At 40.3% G+C, this 18,852-nt stretch overlaps 1 protein-coding gene across 2 annotated transcripts in view; it reads right to left on the reverse strand.

Annotated features, from left to right (window-relative positions):
- Positions 1 to 1,662: 1,662 nt before the first annotated feature.
- clstn3 (calsyntenin 3) overlaps positions 1,663 to 18,852 on the reverse strand; it is a 28,611-nt gene continuing 11,421 nt past the window's right edge. The window contains exons 8-19 of one of the 2 annotated variants that reach the window (XM_074653275.1): positions 18,549 to 18,836; positions 17,895 to 18,007; positions 15,669 to 15,828; positions 14,789 to 14,836; positions 14,523 to 14,671; positions 12,730 to 12,878; positions 8,871 to 9,097; positions 7,777 to 7,938; positions 6,923 to 7,068; positions 6,651 to 6,789; positions 3,771 to 3,955; positions 1,663 to 3,675 (exon numbers count right to left, since the gene is read on the reverse strand). In XM_074653275.1, the coding sequence (XP_074509376.1) occupies positions 3,526 to 3,675; positions 3,771 to 3,955; positions 6,651 to 6,789; positions 6,923 to 7,068; positions 7,777 to 7,938; positions 8,871 to 9,097; positions 12,730 to 12,878; positions 14,523 to 14,671; positions 14,789 to 14,836; positions 15,669 to 15,828; positions 17,895 to 18,007; positions 18,549 to 18,836 (1,916 nt within the window). In that variant the 3' untranslated portion in view covers positions 1,663 to 3,525. Of the gene's footprint in view, positions 3,676 to 3,770; positions 3,956 to 6,650; positions 6,790 to 6,922; positions 7,069 to 7,776; positions 7,939 to 8,870; positions 9,098 to 12,729; positions 12,879 to 14,522; positions 14,672 to 14,776; positions 14,837 to 15,668; positions 15,829 to 17,894; positions 18,008 to 18,548; positions 18,837 to 18,852 lie in introns of both variants that reach the window. The other variant, XM_074653274.1, reaches the window with a different exon arrangement.

Consider the following 18,852-nt stretch of genomic DNA (forward strand, 5'->3'; position numbering starts at 1 on the left):
TGGAGGCCAATCACAGCTGTGGAGGCACTGGTATAGTTCTTTATATGTAAGGCATTGATGTATGTATATATATATTTATATTAATATTTATATTTTGAATATCTTTTAATCATGACTTTTTATAGTGCTTCCTGTATTGTAGTGTATTATATGTAATGTATTGTTGTTGTTGTTTTTTCTCTTTTCTTATCTGGAACTTGAGTCTGCAATAAAGTTTGAATTGAATTGAATTGAATTGAATTGTGGTTGCCAGGTGCAAAAAAACACTACTATCGAGGAATAAAATGTGTGTAGTAGCAATTCAATAATGTAAAAATACTCAATTACAAGTAAAAGTCTTGCATGCAACATTTTACCTGAATAAAAGTGACATCAAAATGTACTTATCAAATGTAAGAAGTATTCGTTGCAAAATTGCGTCTTTAAGAGTGTTATATTTATTATATACATATATATATTTTTAACATTCTACATTTTTGTCAATCGTCTGTACAGCACTTTGAATTGCATTCAACTTGTTTGAAAAGTGCTATATAAATAAAGCTGGATTGATTGATTGATTGATTGATTGATTGATTGATTGATTGATTGATTGATTGATTGATTGATTGATTGATTGATTGATTGAACTAAGGGCATTTGCCCAAGTAATGTTAATGTACTTAAGTAGAATTTTGATATATTTGTACTTTGAGTATTTTTTATTTTTATTTTTTTTGTATTTTATTTTATTTAATAATTATTAATTTTCATAATTCTCATAATTCTACCTCACTACATTTATTTGAGATATATAACAAGTTGCTTCGCAGATTAGAAATACTCCCTAAAAAATATCATCATCTTATAAAATATGATGCAACAGTACACAAAATTATTAAAATTAGCTTCACCTCGACCAGCTGCAACATTATCATGCTACTTACAAGTATATACATCAATAATCAAATATAGTAATAAACCTACTATTGACCATTCTGCATGATGAGCGCTTTTACTTTTGATACTTTAAGTAGCTATATACTACTGCTTATACTTTTGTGCTTTAATTTATTGAAGTGCATTTTGTGAACGCAGTAGTTTTACTTGTAAAGGAGTATTTTTATAACATCTGAATACTACTTCCTCTACTGATTATATGCTGTAATATACGGTTATTATTAAGATGGTGGGATATATTTTAACTTCTATTTCAACTACTTGCAAATTTCCTCACTGTTGGACTAATAAAGGATTATCTTATTTTATCTTATATTAACTTATATACTGTTGGATAGTTTAATCTAAAACAGTGCTTTATATTTTATAAGATGATTTTGCATATTAAACTGAAAAGTAACTAAGTAACAACAGCTGTCAGATTAATGTAGTGGAGTAAAATGTACAATATTTCCTACTAAAATGTAAGTAGATGTATAAAGTAGTATACAAAGTACCTCATACTTATGTGCAGTAGGCTACTTCTAAATGTGCTTAGTTGCATTCCACCACTGTATATGTATGATTGTTTATAAGTCTAATTATAACAAAAATATCAACATATTGTAAATTTAAAAAATATGTATACCTTGCAGGTTATTTTTCACGTGACCTTAATTTTAAAATACTTGTTTACAATATTTTTTTCTCCAGTACCTACTCTAACAAGAAAGCTCTCTCGTGGAGACGTCATATAGTGTTTTTATTATGAATTTTGTAATGTTTTCTGACAGTTCTCAATAACAATTAGTCAGCATAATCCATGTCATCATTGTATCAATAATTACAGGTAATGTTCCGATAGTAACATAGTAATAATATAAGTTATTAATCAATGCAATGTTTATTCCTTCTTAACATCACACTCAAAAACGACAGGCTTTATTTACTGACAGGTTTAGCACTGCACATTGATAGGCTACACAGACAGACAGCAAGAGACACAGAGGGAGAGTGAGGGAGAGGTGAGGGGGGGAAGACAGGGAGGGGGAGGTGAGGAGAAGCACACAGTTGTACATTCATTGAACCAAATATATCAGATGGCGAGAAATAGAAAAGAAATTAAAGGTTTCGGTTTTGAAATGTGAAAAAATTACCTGAAAGAGTGAAGGATGAAATGAGTGAGACGTATTTAAGTATATCACAACAATGTGCCCTCCTTTTTCTGTGATTCAGATATTGACAAGTTCTTAAATTACAACAATATTACACACAAATTAAGAGACACTCATCAAGCCAGGGATTATCATCCTTATCACTACTACTATTATTATTATTATTATACTGTTTTCTGATGCTTTAAAGGTGATAACTCAAATGGAAAAAAAATAAATCTGCTCCCTCTCAAAGTGTGCAGAAAAAGAGAAGAAGAGTGGCTGCAATAATAATAGTAATAACAATAATATCGTAATATTCATCATTGTATGTACAGAAAATTCATTACAATCAATACAATCAAAACTGCCCAAGCTGAGCTGACATTCTGGAAACAGCAGGGGTAGCGTTATGGAGTGTGTATGTGTGTGTGTGTTTTTGTGTGTGATTGCGTGTGACGTCTTGCAGTTATTGTAAGAGCGGTGTGCAGTGAGTGAAACAGTGCAGTCATTTAGAGACATTCCAGCGGTCACTGTGAGAGGGGTTAGAGGTCAGGTTACACCGGGTTTACTGTAGATAGTGATGTTTTGTCATTAAGCGGCACAAGCTGAAACTTTGCAAAGACTCCTGACTCGACACCTCGAGGCTTTTATTCTGCATCTGGTTGTTGCATAAGTACCAACTTGTGTAAAGGGTGAGGTGTACGGTTGAATCTTCTCATCAGCCCCACGCAAACATATAGTCGGGAGCTGAAGCACCAGTCACAATACCAAAAGAAAAATACCTGCAAACGTAGTGTTTTTTTAGTTTTTATGAATGCGTTGTAGAGTGACCGTAATGTCTGACCTCACTGTCTTCACTCTGCGGTGGTCGAGGAATGTGTCGAGAGAGGATGCAAAGAGGGAGAAAAGAGCTTGTGCACAGACTTCTGGAGTCGAGTCTAATAAGAGGAGTGCAGAGACAATGTCGGGATCAAGGCTCGTGTCTTCGCCTACAGATCTACTCAAGGCCTGCATGTTGCAGATTGTTTTCATTTTGTAAAGATTTCATTCTGTGTTCAATAACAAAAGATAGAATACAATCTTTTTTTTTCTTTTAAACAAAAAGCAGTCTCATTCAACCAGTATTACACTATACAGACACGTTACCATCTTGTGATTTAGAACTGGTGCACCACATACAATTTTGGTGGGGTTTGCTCAGGCGGTTAAATTACATTAAATGTATACATTGTGCCATTGAACATTTAGGTGGAGAACAACTGCCCGTTGTTGGCTATAGGTCACATATGGCGTTGAGTGTCAAGAGTATTACAGTGACTGTGTTGTGCGTAGTGTTTGTAAGCATACATTCCTTATACTAGTAGTGTCAGCAGTCGTTGATATTAAAAGTGTTGGAGTGTGTGAGCCGGTTTGTGGTTTCCATGAGAACTGGTGCAGAGACACGTGTGGCTCAGTAGCGGCGGGCGTTGCCGTCTCTCCCCTCCTTCTTGATGATGATTCTCTGGTCGTCGCTGGCGTCTTCAGGTGACTCTGCTACCTCCTCTTCCTCCTCCCCCTCCCCCTCCGTGTCAGCAGAGATGCCCATACGAGACTCATATGACTGTGGGAGACAGCGATGTGTGGATGAACACAGGAGCTCGACAGGCGTGGTCATTTATTACGATCACATCAATAACTTATATGTTTTTTTTTTACCTCCATGGGGTTGACGATGATGGTGAGAGCAGAGTCGTCCCATTGGCTGCTACCCTTCTCAGCCCCGCCCCTGGCACCCTCACCACGGCGATGGATGGAACGAATTCGGAAAACGCCGAGGATCACCATGACAACCAGGAAACCCACACACACCATTATGATGACGGTGGCTGCTCCTGGCACCACTGTCAACAAACAAGTGATGATTATAAAGTCATAAAATAATCAAGATTTAAATTATAACTCTGGTGATATTCTATATTCTTTTTATTGATGACAAATGACTAAAATACCAAAACCAGCAATGAACTACACCGTCTTACTATCGTAAATGCTCACTACACCGGTGGTTCCCAACCTTTTTCCTTAAGGGATCCCTTTTCTATCATTGAGTAATCTGACGACCCTTAAGTGACATTTTATGGATATTTAATTTTATATTCAATGCATAACAATAACAGAACAAAACAACTGATAAACATTACAATTAACCCAAATAGTGAACGCAATAACTGCAGGAAGTTTGTGTAAAACGAGCGATTTGGATGAATATTGAACAGATTATTTCCTGTGAATATTGCATCAGAGATAACTTTTCTTATTTTAGGAACTTTTATTACAATTCTCTGTATTAGGCTATGTATTTTTTTATTTTTTAACAATCATTCTTACCTAACAAGCTTCTTTTTTGACAAATTCAGTGTTTTCTTCTCCCTGACACTTGGTCATTGTTCTATTAGCTCTTCGGTTGTTTTAACTGCATACTTTTCTAATTTTGAAGTTTATATCTTAAATAATAATCCAAACTTTTTCCATTTAGTTTTCTTCACAGAAATTAATGAAATACTGAGATAAAGGCCAACTGTATATTTTATAAAATAAATTGTCTTACACCCCTTAAAATGAAGAAGGCCTCACGAAGCTTAGAGGGGGTTTGGACCCCCAGGTTGGGAACCAGTGCACTAGAGGAACAAATGTTAATCCACAGCTCAAAATAGTCCCCAACAAATCCACTATTTAGTCCTGTTTGAGTAATCACTCAGCCCCTTTAAAAAATAAAAAAAACTCTACTTGCGTTCTATTTTAATGATTTATGTCTTCAGCATGAACAATTGGGTTTTGGGGCTGAGTGTTACCGGCAGGACAAGAAACCTTTAAAGAACAATTCAGCTTCTATCTCTTTTTCCTTCATATGTGTACATAATCAATGTGAAGTTTAAACAATTGTTGAACGAATTACTGAATATCTATGAGTTCGTTAGAAGCCACATACCAACTCTGGGTATCGAAGTATGAAAATAGCACAATACACCTGTTTACCCTGCAATGACATGTCAAAATGGCTGCTGTGAAAAGGGCCTATTATCCAAACTAACCATCTCCTTAAAGGTTTAAAATCTAACATTTGCTGGGGTGTTAGACTGTGTGCATGATTAAACCTGACAATCCTCTCTGCTGTGCAGCTGTAGTTACACTGTTCTTTAAACATGCCTCCACAGTCTTGTGATTACTTTTAGAGCCCTGCATAGTGAGGCACCTGCCTTCATTAGAGTGCTGCTGCAGCCCTTTATCACCAGCAGGTCTCTGGGGTCTTTTGATTAGGGTTTGAGGGTTGTTCCTCGCTCCAGGCTTAAAACTAAAGATGATCGTGCCTTTTTCAGGCTGCGGCTCCTAAACCTTGAAATTCTCTCCCTTTGGACTTAAAGGGGCTCTGTGGAGTTTTCTTGTAAAAAAAACCAAAGTTATGTTTGCATTCAGTGTTAATCAAAAACATTTTTGCAAAGCAATTTTTTTAAAGGTCCCATTTCGTGCTCATTTTCTAGTTTGTACTTGTATTTTGTGTTTCTCCTAGAACATGTTTACATGCTGTAATATTAAAAAAAAAAATTATTTTCCTCATACTGGCTGCGTGAATATACCTGTATTCACCCTCTGCCTGAAACGCTCTGTTTTAGTGCATTTCAACAGAATTGCAATGGAATTGCGTTTCTAGGCAACAGTTTGGGTCCATGTTTACTTCCTGTCAGCTGATGATATTTACATACACTGCAACAGGAAATAAACTGGGACACATGTAGAATGTTTACGTTGAAAATTGTGTAATGGTCTACATATTGTATATTTGTGACATCACAAATGGACAGAAATCCTAACGGCTTGTTTCAAATGCACAATCTCTGAATACGGGCTGTGTGCATTTTTTCCGTATATTGAGCGTTTTGATAGTTTAACGGTATTTATACAGCACTTAAACCTGCTTTATAATTTATAAGACATGAAATTCTCACTTTTTACAATATGGGATCTTTAAGGTATTTTAAATTCAGGATTGTTTAGCTGTCGATCTAATACCCATACTACCATACTATTTAGTTTGCCTGTAAAAGATTTTATATGTCCCAATACATAGTATGTCAAATACAGTATGCCAAAAATACCAGGATAGCGCTACTAAAGGTGTAAAACTCCACAGGGAACCTTTAAGATCTGTGAACACTGTAAACACCTTTAAAAAGCAGCTCAAGGCATTTAATTTGCCTTTGTTTAGTCGTCTTTATTGTAATTTCTATTTAATTTATTACTTTTATCCATCACTATTTTTTCTGAGATTCTTTTGGGGCATTTCTGCCTTTATTTGAGACAGGAAATAAGGTGAGAGAGGGGGTAATGACATGCAACAAAGGTCTGCAGTTGGTAATCAAACTATGGCATTCACAGACCGGTGGTATGTGCCCCAAACATTAGGCTACCAGGGCTCTGCTTATTCATCCCTCTTATACTCTGACTGCACTGTATATCTTTCTTCTGTCTTTTATTGTAAAGCACTTCGTGCTCTAAAAGGGTGCAGGACAGGAAGAGCTGATGAGAGGGAAATGTCACCTGAGTTGCGGTGTGGATTAGGCAGGACGTGTCCACTCAGCTCTCCAGCGTGGTGGGACGGATGGAGAAACTGCTGCTGGCCGGCCATCAGGTGGGACGGGTGGTTCATAGAGATGTCCAGAGAGTGGAGGAAGTTCACCTGAAGGAAGGAGGAGAGAAACAGAGAAAAAGAATATGTAAATAAATGTCCAATTTCTAGACTGAACTTCCATGTTCATATCTATCTATCTTCATGTCAGTGCCAGAGGTGTTACTGTATGTGAATGATATACCTCCAGAGTCAACTCATTGCTGGTGTATCTGCCATTCATCTCGGAGCAGGACAGGCGGAACCGCCTCTCGTAGCGGGCTGTGCCTTTGGCCAGTCGGTAGCGGACCGAGCGAAGGACGTCCTCGTACACAGAGATTGATTCAGCACCTGGAGGGAGCGAAGAACAAAAAGAGAGTCAATACTGAGACGATAACTGCAGAGAGAAGGAGGAGGAGAGAAAAGTAGTCTGCAGCTACTTATTGACAGCTGGGGGTGACTGTATCGGATGGATTACTTTTCATTTTTAGGTCATTGGGAGTCTATTATATTGAATTGTGTGTAGAAGTTATAAAGGCCCTGAAAACCTATTTTCTAAATCAGCATCTGTGAATCTTTTCTGTCAAAGATTTTCTATATTGTTTTTCTATATATTGTGTTTTATTTGTGCTTTTCTCACTGTCTTTAACTGGCGGGGAAAAAAGGTGAAGTTATAAATTTCTGTGACGACAGGTGTGGTGCTGTTGCTTCTGTCTGTCTGATAAAACATCACCCACGCAGTCCTGATGAAGCACATCAGCTGCGTTTTTGACTGTTCAATTCTTTTTGGAACTTTAACTTTTATTGTTGCTCATTAATAATGAATAATTAATGTTTTAGAGAAATACTTCAGAGGCAGACAGGCAGACAAGAATAATCTAAATTAATAATTTGAATTCAGATTTCCTGACATATTGTGTGGCATCTGTTTCATGTTGTTTTTGCTGTCTATCTTGGCCAGGACAAGATTTCAATGGCAATGATGCTTTTCTAATAAAAAACAAACAAAAGAAGTTTTAAAACAGTTTTAAAATGTGCTGAATGTGTTATGCACAGTACCTGTGATAGCAATATAAGCAGTAGTATTGATGATTTCCAGTCCCCTCTCTCGCACAACATCCATGTCCACCAGAAGCTCCTCCCTCTCTGGGTTCAGCTCTTCCCCCAGCGGTTGGACCTCACAGCCGTCCAAAGTGTGAGCCACGGCGTCGGACATCAGAGCTAAGAATGGGACATAACCCCAATTTAGGAACGAAGGATGATAACCACAGATACAGATACTTAGACAAGTGGTACGGTTACCAAGGGCTGTGTGCTAAACAAACATGAGAAACATTTAAAATCTCCTTAAAAGGACTGTTTGTAAGAATCAGAAATGCTTGTTAACAGCGACTCGTGTGGCCGCTAAGTCATGAAAGTCAGCGTCGGGCTCACGCTTGTGCTCGCTCTACATAGACATGAACGAAACATCGCTCAACACAGTGAGGCGACACACGTCAGCTAAAACCACAATATCACTCTATATTTCACCTGCTTGGCAGTAATGTTAGCTGACCAGACGAAGGTCTCTCCATGAATCACTGCTGATCCTAGTGTTGGCTTTTCCTGCTTCAGCCTTCCGACCGCGGTCGGAGGGAACAGGGGAGACACCGGAGTTTTGGTCGGAGATGATAACGTTTCTTGCTGCAGAGCCCCGTCACTTCACAAGACACGGGAAACCTCTGTTGGTCTGGAGGAGCTGCAGCATTTATTTCTGCACAAACGTCCACTGTACATTCACTAGATATTCTCAGAGCTAGTAACTCTCCTGCAGTGTGTAGTGTGCGCGCATGAACGTAAGAGTGGAGCGAAATAGCAAGAACGAGCGCGGTGAGTCAGTGAAGCCAGGCAGGCAGAGGAGCAGAGTACAGCAGAGACTCCGGCCCTGGAGACTAAAGCTACGGTCTCCCCCGCGTCCTCCGACCATGGCCAACACTGTTTTGCAAGACGGGCTACGCTAGATATAACTTTGCGGTTTTGGTGCTTCCGTGTAGTTTGTGTTGGAGTCTGAGATGGGGCATGGGACACCGACCCGGATTGATTTATACGTGTAAGAAGTTACAAACAGTCCCTTTAAATGAGTCCATAGATGAGGCATCTAATGTGTGACTCACCTCCACCCTCCATCCCCTGTGCGGCCGTGTTGACAGCATGAGACAAGGAACAGACGATGCGGAGCTCGGGGAAAAGGGGGACGCCACGGGGACCCTCAAACTCAGGGGCAGGACGAGCCAGATGAGGGCCGACCCCAGACAGAGAGATCTGAGGAGCGTCAGGCTGGAGAACCACCAGGTATCCCTCCAGCTGCTTGAGGGACAGGCAGCTCTCCTCGTTGAAACATCTGGCAGGGAGGAAGGAAGTGTGTGTGTGAGACAAAAAAAGACAGAAACTTTTTGCCACGCTAGCGACGTGGCTCTAGGGAAAGCAATGTTAGTCTCGGTTGGTCCACCACTTTGGTCCAGGCTGAAATATCTCAGCAACTATTGCATGGATTGGCATGAAATTGACTTTGGTGACCCCCTGAATTTTCCTCTGACGCCACCTTGAAGTTGACATTTTTGTTTCGCAGTGAAATATCTCAACACATGTCAGATGGAATGCCATGGAAATTGGTATAGACATTATAGCCCCCTAAAGGTGAAATATAACAGCTTTAGTGATCTCCTAAAAATGCAGTAATTTAGCATTGCACTCCTATAATATTGCCAGTCTCACAATGGACAAAAAAGGATTAAAATCGATGCAGCAGAACCAGAGATATTGTAGTTTTTATTCTGCGCAAACAGGGCTGTTTTTATGAGCTCATGAAAAGTTGACTTTTTAGAGATACGTGGATCTCACAGGACAGCGACACTACGAACATATGATGATCTTATAGAATATGATGCATTGCTGTAGATTAAACTAGTCAACAGGATATAAAGTAGTTACAATTAGCACAAAACATCTGCTGCAGTAAAATGCAGCATACATATTAATGCAGCAATAATATAAATCCCAAAACATCATATATAATAGTAAAACACTGACGGGGACCATTTTACTGCACAATGAATACTTTTACTTTTCATATTTTAAGTACATTCAGCTGATAACACTTAAATACGGTTTTGATGCAGGACTTTAACTTGTAGTGGAGTATTTTCACAGTGTGGTATTAGTACTTTTACTTCAGTAAAGGATCTGAATACTTCCTCCACCACTGACTGCTAAACATCAGCATCGTTGTCACAGTGAGGATGTTAGCATTTAAACGCGAGCATGGCTGGAGACTCTTGCTGTTAAATGAGCAATATTGTGGCCGAGTAATATTAAGAAAGTTGGAACCATAATCATCGTGGACAGAAAGGTCATAATCCAGAGCAATGTTTTCTCAATCTAGCTCGTTACTTCCACCCTGACTCTAGTTAACTTTGGTCTGCAAATAGAAAATGTCAAACCACTAGTGTTACAAATTTAATTTCCCTGCCAGAAAGGGAGAGCAAATCAGATTGATGACAGGCTGCTTACATATATTTATTCATATGCACTATAATTCAGCATTACATTTGAAAGGGGATTAAGCAGAGTGTGTGTTTGTGTGTTTGTGTGTGTGTTTGTGTGTGTGTGTGTGTGTGTGTCACTTTTCCACTATCAGAGTGAGCAGCTGCTTCTATCGGCTTCTCCAGAAGGGCCTGCTGTTCAGCCATCTGGGTAACTCCTGGCCTCAAATCAGTCTAATCTTCACACACATGCAATAAAACACGCTGGAGGAAAAAAAAAAAAAACTCTGGCATACTTGAGCAGAAACCAAGTGAAAAAAAAAAATCTGCCCATGACCTTGAAACGTTGCAAAAACAAAAACCACCAGCACCGACTTGTGGCCTGGTAATCATTTTAATCTTATAAACATGCCACAAAACAACAGTCCCAGAAGACGGCACTAAGAATATCTGCACAGCCCGAGAGTTTGATGAGATCCGATTTGTCGGCAGGCAGCTAGTATAAATACACAATATCCCACGTAGTATATGTGCTGGACTGTACTTCCAGAGGTGAATTAATATTTAATCAGCTAAAAGTGACTGCTAAAGCCAGAGAGCCAGTTCGCAGTTGTTAAGCATGGCTGAGCACTGACCCGGAGTTTGTGTGCTTTTTATTTTCACGGCCAGGTGATTCACACTGAAACGGGATTCAATCTTGTGCTGTCGGTCTGTCTGCCAACATTAGGGATACAGTTTTTGTTTGATCATGCACTACTTTAATGTAAATTTTAACCACTTCCCAGTTGGAAACATGCTAAATTATATCTCAAAAAGTGTTCAAGGAAACTAAAAAAAACTCTTGGCAGTATGATTAGATATTTTAGGTGAAAGATAGGAATGTCTTTTTTATTTTTAATTGGTCTTCACTAAAAAGGGAAACAGTTTCTTAAAGTTAATCCCTCGACACCCACAGTTAAAACCAGGCAGAATTACTGCAGTTTACCCTGTCAAAGCAAAAAGTTACTTGGTGGCTGAATGAACAAAGAGATAAGATATTCCTTGTTATCTTTGCTTTGACGTACTCGCTCTGTAATCATCTATTTCGTGCCACACCAGTCCTTATCACAGCCGAGGCAAGGTCCATGTTTGATGAGTTCAATGTCAAAGGAGCAAAGCGGAGGCAGGAGTCCAGAGAGAGACACTTCAATTGACCGCCACAGACTGTTAGAAGAAATATTTCATTTCATATCGTATCAGTTGTGATGTTCAGAGATTTTCAGTTTGATAAAGCCTCCTTCCTCTTCTACCGGTTCAGTTAGTCTCCTGCATTTCACAGAATGACTTTCAATCAAAAGACGTATGACTATAGTTCGTTAGTAACCCAAGTTGTCGGGGAAATCAGTATCTCCACCTCTTCTGTGACTGATTTTAGGACCTCATGATTTAAATGAGGGCTATTCAAGTGTTCTTATTGGGAAGTTGATTTACCTCGAAAAAATTATCCGCTGAGTTACAGACAGATAAATCAGTCTCTCTTTCCTAATGTAAGTCTATGGGAAAAAGTATTTTTGGGCCCAATGACATCACATGACAGACACAGTTGTAGTAATTCCACCGTTTGGCCACTATGTCAAATGTGTTTCAAAGTCCGGCGCACTTCCTGAAGGTTTGGGTCATAGAATGTATATAAGAAGTGGACGTAGTCCCCGTGACGTCACGCGTTGGTTTATGGACCACGGTTTTGGGTCGTGTCTAGAAGGCAACCCCCAAGTTGCGAAAACATGCGAAAACTCTGGTGAGACTTGCTGCCCGACGACCTATCCTAACCTTAACTATACGAGATCAATGCCTTACCTTAGCCATCTTGCGAGAGTTTCGCAACTTGGGGGTTACCTTCAAGGCACGGCCGCGGTTTTGAAGCCTCGAGTTCACATTTTGTCTGTCGCCATCTTGGTTTTTTGCAACCAGAAGTGACACGAGAGGGTGGAGCTTAGTACAACCTAACGCTGAATAAGACATTTTTAGGCGACCAGAAAGGTTATAATTAACTTCCATGAACTGAAAACACACTGTGAAAGGGTTAAAGTTGGAAGACGAAAACTCCCAGACCGGACAACGCTGTGGTAGCGACCTGTCACTCACAAGGTAGCCACGCCCTAAAGCATCCCCTGCTTTATGGTCTATTTGACTCTAAATGGGACCTTAATTTACTAAGTGAACATCATGCTGTATTGAAGAAGACTTGAAACTAGTGATTGAGACCATAAACTCATGTTTACAATGTTTACTGAGGTAATAAATCAAGTGAGAAGTAGGCTCATTTTCTCAAAGACTTCTATACAATCAGACTTCTTTTTGCAACCAGAGGAGTCGCCCCCTGCTGGCTGTTAGAAAGAATACAAGTTTAAGGCACTTCTCTTGGTTAAGGTCCATCCACAATGATGAAAAGAGCCGTGTGTGTGTGTGTGTGTGTGTGTGTGTGTGTGTGTGTGTGTGTGTGTGTTTGTACCTGAGCGAGGTGGTTAGTTTGAGGGGTCGGACTCCGGGGGTGGCGAAGCGTAGAGAGTTCCTGTAGGTGACCTGCTGCACTGCACGGTTAAAGCTCTCAATGTCGTCTCCCTCCAGCACCAACACTGACTGGCTGGGGTTCACATGGACCTGCACAACCAAAAGAGACGTTTGAAAATCTAAGTTCCCATTCGTTTACATAAGAAGACATCAGGTTACCATGGCTGAACTTTGGAAAGGGTTAATCTCCTTGAATCTAATTCAATACTGATCCTTTTGAAGAGATATCAGAGCAAAGAAATAATAATATCAGCAGACATATTACTTTTTGAACCCTTTTAAACACATTGAATAAAAACGTGTATATTTTAAGTGTAAAAGCCTCAAACACACCAAATCACCACTAGAGGAGGTTAGAAACACATTTGGCAACAGACCAATAATTTGTGATGCAATTAAAGGAGGGGTTCACAATTTTTCAAGTCTACCGTGAAAATTGAAACAGGTTTTGCTTGCTGTACTTATTCCTGGGGGGGGGGGACTAGAATGTAAATACAAATGAGACAAATTAAAGGCAAATTAGATTATGACTTCCCTTCTGGCAAAACTGTTGTAGTTATTGTAGAAAACGGAAAGGTACTTAACACCTCATATGCATAAAATACTTAACATGTAACAGGTAGGAATGTCTCAATTTCAAATTAATAAAACTACGAACTCACAATTTAAAAAAAAAAAAACTGTGACTGTAAAGCTACTTGCAGATATGGAACAAGTGATGATGTGTTACAATTAAAATTTAGATTTCACTTCTCAAAAAAAGAACAATATGAATTTTAGTAAATGAGGGATGAGATAAAATCAACCGAAGATTGACTTTGAAATTTGTATTATGAAGTTAAAGGGATTAATATACAGTGTTTTGGAAAAAAATACTTGAAAAATGTGTTTAAAAGAGTACAGAGCTTGCAGCTTTCTACTCAAAAATGGAGATTCAACTTTTTTTTATTATCTATTAACAGGTTCAGGAAATATTTTTTTAATTTTTAATTTTTGAAAAGTTGGTCATAATATTGTATGTTTTGTATTTATATTTATATTTCTGTTCTAAATGTATTCATCCCCTTAGGGCCCAGATACACCAAGTCGACATCAAAGAACTAGCGACAATGATGGCTGACTGTTGCGCCGCCTCACGTTGCCATGAGTGTGTTTATCTTGGCCGATTCAGCATGTTGAATTGGCAGCGGAGCTTGTCAGTGAGAGAAATCACTCTGATTGGCTGTTCAGCTTCAACGATCCAGTGCACGAGAAGAGAAACAGACGTGAGGAAAGCAAGCAAATGAGGAAGGTCAAGAGGAAAAACACGAAAGCTCTTCTCATTTTTCATCTTCAACTCATGTGATCGTTCCAATACACTGATATTTTCACAATGACATGAGTGGTGTGAAAATGGTCGGCAGACGCCGCTTTATTTCATGTACGTATCATAATACGGCTTGTATATCCGCCGTCCTCTGTCTTCTGGTTTCCCTTTTTGAATGACGAATACAGACTACAGCTACCTGCTGGTGTGAAGAGTTATTTCCTCTCACACAGGCGCAGAACGTACGTGCTAACAGACCATCAGCTGTAGTCTGTACGCTGTATTCAAATGCAACTTGTCGGCCAAAACAAAGGCGTCATGAGGCAGCGCAACAGTTGGCCTTCATCGCCGCTAGTTCTTTGATGTCAGCTTGGTGTGTCTGGGCCTTAAGAGCAAACACTGAATATATACTTCTCTGAGTGAATCACCTTCATGCCGGAGCCCAGAGTCTCAAGGTCTCCGAAGTCCAGGCCCTCCCTGCAGGCGTACAGACACTCCACCACACTGTGAGGCTCCACGCTTCCGGGACGCACCGTCACCCCCGACAACAGGCCGTGGTAACCACCCACATACTTCACTAAAGACCAGACACAGTCCAGTATGAATACATATTATAGTGCCAACAATGACACAGCAAAATGACACCCTCATGCTGACAACAATGTGAAAACAGGGAGGTCACCTGAGTCTTTACCCTCTGGGATGGTGTTGTTTAGTATTTCCTTCTGCTTCTCCTCAGGCTCTGTGGGGGAAACCGGCGAGGGGCACAAAGGGGAATAGAAAAAGTGAAAACAATAAGGCACGCTGAGAAAGAAAAGATACTTAAATGTAGTAAGGTATGAAAAGAAAGTGTGAGGAAGTCTGAAGGTGCCAGAGGTTGACAGGAACAATGAAAAATAAAAATTAATAAATAACACGAGGACGCACAAGTGAGAAAATGCAAGCAAGGAAATTGTAGATATTCAGAAATGCACCATCTCCTCATTATCTAGCAGCAGCTGCTGCCACGCAGGCGGCAGAGCGACTTCCACTGTGGATGTGAGTGTAACACCGTGAATATGTGTGTGTGTGTGTTTCAGTGCTAATTGGCAGCCAGTTTCCTATTTTAACCAGCAATTTGAGTGCAAGTGGCTGATAGCTGTCTGGCCCTCGTGTTTTTCTGCTGCCTTGAATAATTGATAAGTCAGTTATATTATTAGCCCTCAAAGACAAAATGCATCAACTAAATTATAACTGAATGAAATGAGGGAGTGAATGGCGTGAGGCAAAATGTCTCGGCAGATTGTCTAAAGACGCTTTACTACGAGGGTTTGTGAGTTGCCGGGGCTCATGCCAGAAATGGCAGCCTGCTCTCTCCGGTGATGTGTGATTTGAATGACATTTCATTGACGGAGGAATGCAAAAGAGGAAGCAAACTGCACAATTGCTGCTCATAGCATTTATGCAAAAAGGGGAAAAAAAGCTGGATTCCTCGCTCTCTGCTTGCATACATTTCTGTCAGAATCCATCATTAAGCTGGAATGAAATATATGTCAGTTGTGGATTCACAGAGCATAAATATCTCAGTGCGTTACCCCAACAGGCGCCGATGAACATCCTCTGGCGGGGGAGAGGGTTGGGAATGGCACCGTTGTCATGGATGAGGGCGGGGTCGAAGGTCACGCCATCGACATACAGGGTCACCGAGGGGAACTGGACGCTGAGTGAAAGATGATGCCACTCACTGTCACACACCTGTTGGACAGAGATAACACAGAGTCAACATGAACACGAACAAAGGAAACAGGTGAAATATCTCGCAGGGTGAAGGTGTGGACATTTACTGGCTTGAGGATATCAGTGGTGGAATAAGTATTCAGATATTTTACTTAAGTAAAAGTACCAATACAACAATGTACAAATACTCTGTTACAAGTAAAAGTCCTGCATTTATCATCCTACTTAAACTTACGTAAAAGTACAAAGGTATTAGCATTAAAGAGAACCTATTATGTTTTTGAGCCTCTTCCCTTTCCTTTAGTGTGTTATATAGTTTTTTGTGCATGTAAAAGGTCTGCAGAGTTACAAAGTCCACGCCAAAGGGAGTTACTCTCCCCCACATAAACACTGCTCCTGAACTGCCTGAAACACCTCGCTTGAAGTCCCGCCTTTTCTTCCGTAACATGGTGATGTCACCAAGTAACACATTTGCATAATACCCGCCTAGCGGTTAGTTTGGCAGGTCCTCAAACAAAGCTAGTTAGAGCAGAGCTGGAGCAGAGTCCGAAGAGTTTGGTTCAGTTGACCAATCACAACAGAGTGGGTCATCAGAGTGGGGGCGGGGCAGGAGCTCAAACAGAGCGTTTCAGACAGAGGGTGAAAAGAGGTACTGCTGGGCGCCTGGGTTAGCTCAGTTGGTAGAGCGGGCGTCCATGTATCAAGGCTTGGTCCTGACCGCGGCGGCCCGGGTTCGAATCTGGCCTGTGGCCCTTTCCGCATCCACTCTCTCTCTCCCCCCTTTCCAAGACTCTATCCACTGTCCTCTCAATAAAATGGAAAAATGTCCCCAAAAAAATAACTTTAAAAAAAAAAGAAAAGAGGTGCTGCAGCACAGCCGGTATGAGAAAAATAAAGCGTTCTTTTTTTACATTAAAGCATCTAAACATGTTCTAGTAGAAATCCAAAATACAAGTATGCACCTGAAAATGAGCATACTATGTCCTCTTTAAAATATACTTAAAGTATCAAAAGTAAAAGTACTCGCTCCTGAGACTGATATATTATTATATATTACATTATTGTTAATGTTGATATTGATGCAGCTGGCCGAGGAGCTAGTTTTAACTACTTTATATGCAGTAAGGTAGTTTGGTTCAGTTGTTTTCCAAAGGGTCACAAGATAAATCTGAGGGGTTGTGAGATGATTAATGGGAAAAACAAAGAAGAGAAAAACAAAGCTCTGTTACACAAATTTGCTTTCCGCTTTTGGACTTTTCTCTTATCTTTGCTTTTTTTTTGTGAATTATTGGATCATTTTATCTCTTTGGGCCTCAAACAGTTATCTAAATGAAACAATCTGAGCAGCAACTCATAGACATCTGAAATGTGACAAAGGCGCCTAACGAGATAATGCTTTTTTTGTAAAGGCCCACTGGTTTCATCTTTGAAAAATGTATTGTATTTTATAAACAGATCATGTTTCTAATATAAAATCTTGATCTGAAAAGTAACATGCAACTATAGCTGTCATATAAATGTATTGCAGTAAAAAGTCCATTACATTCCAGCACTGGTGAATATTGCATCTATGTAAATTCTCTATTAGATAAGGTGACATCAGAAGGAACAGAAAGACGAGGGAATTATACAGACAGAGGGGCAGAAAAGAAAGACCGGGGTAATAAGATATTGTGGTTTCAGACGGAGGGATTTGACAAATCTTCTCTGTATCAGCTCAGCATCCTTTAATCCGTGCTGCTTCAATCTGTCTGGGAACAGTGGCTTCAGTCAAAACAAACCCCCTTCACCCCCCGATGTGTTGTCTGAATGGTATAGAACATTTGTTCATTTTGTTTTCTAGAGTCCTTAAACTTTAAGCTCATAGCAGTTCTCTTCGATGTTTATTTTTCCACATAAATATGTAATTTGAAGGTACTGAGTTATTCTATATGTATTACCTAAAGATGAATGTTTTATAAAATTGGGTGTCTGGGCCAGATGTCTGGCTTCACACAGACATACTAACTATTGCATTTCTGCTTAATTTCAAAGGTACAAATACAGAAGAACATCAAAGCTAAGTGTTGCAGTTCCCTGAGTACCTGCTCCAGTTTCCACAAGAACTTGACGGGCCGTGCGGCGGAGACGTCGGGCCAGTAGAAGAGAGAGAGGCGGCAGCCGTGGACAGAGAGGGAATAGTGGGAGAAGGAATCATCTGTAGAGGGGGAGAAGAAAATAATTGGTGGGTCAGTGTGGTCTTGTCAAACTGTCTTAATATCACCAGGCGTTTCTTCAGAGAATAACCGCAGTAAGACATAAAAATGTGCAATGAGTTTAATATAGATTTTAATCTGTGCTCTGTCTTTCTCACTTGTGAATTTTATTGCTGTTTTTACCCGAGGGAAGGTTTGCTGAGCGTGCTGCTTTCTAGCGCTGCCCCTACAAAGTCATAAAGTTGAAAACATTCACATGATACACACAAAATTCTGCCTACAGTGGTTTACTGTTGTTCTGCTGCTGTCCACTTGGCTGCTCAAGTGGAGCCGCTGAGGGTTAAGTGTGTCTCAAGAGCACCTTGATAGTAGTTGTTGAAGCCTTAAACAGCTTTACGTATTTATTTTTTCACTCAGCCTTGAAATTCTCTGCAGTTCTGATTATTTGAGTGGGAAACTGTCTGGGGGTTTAGCATCTGATGTCTGCCTACTATATTCTCCTCACATCTGAAAACACAAGCACGACTCTACAGAATGACGCACCATTCTTGACGGTGCTGCACACAATAATCTCCTCATCCTTGCGGCTCCCTCTGGTCTGAGTGGTCGCGGGCTGGATGTTGGCGCCGCCCCTTCGCATCCACAGCTGCAGGGTGAAGTGGTCGCCTGACAACGCCGAGACAACCGGATCCGGCACCACGGCGACATGGTTGGATCCGTTGAAGGAGAAGACCAGAGATGAATCAGAGGAAGGGAGAGTGGGCAGAGCTGAGGTCCAGTTGGCAGCAGGAGATGGAGGTGGGAGGAGGTCGACTTCACCTCTGACAGCACCTGATGAGGAAAAAAA

The sequence above is a fragment of the Sebastes fasciatus genome, chromosome 12 (genome assembly GCF_043250625.1).
Source record: "Sebastes fasciatus isolate fSebFas1 chromosome 12, fSebFas1.pri, whole genome shotgun sequence".
NCBI lineage: Eukaryota > Metazoa > Chordata > Actinopteri > Perciformes > Sebastidae > Sebastes > Sebastes fasciatus.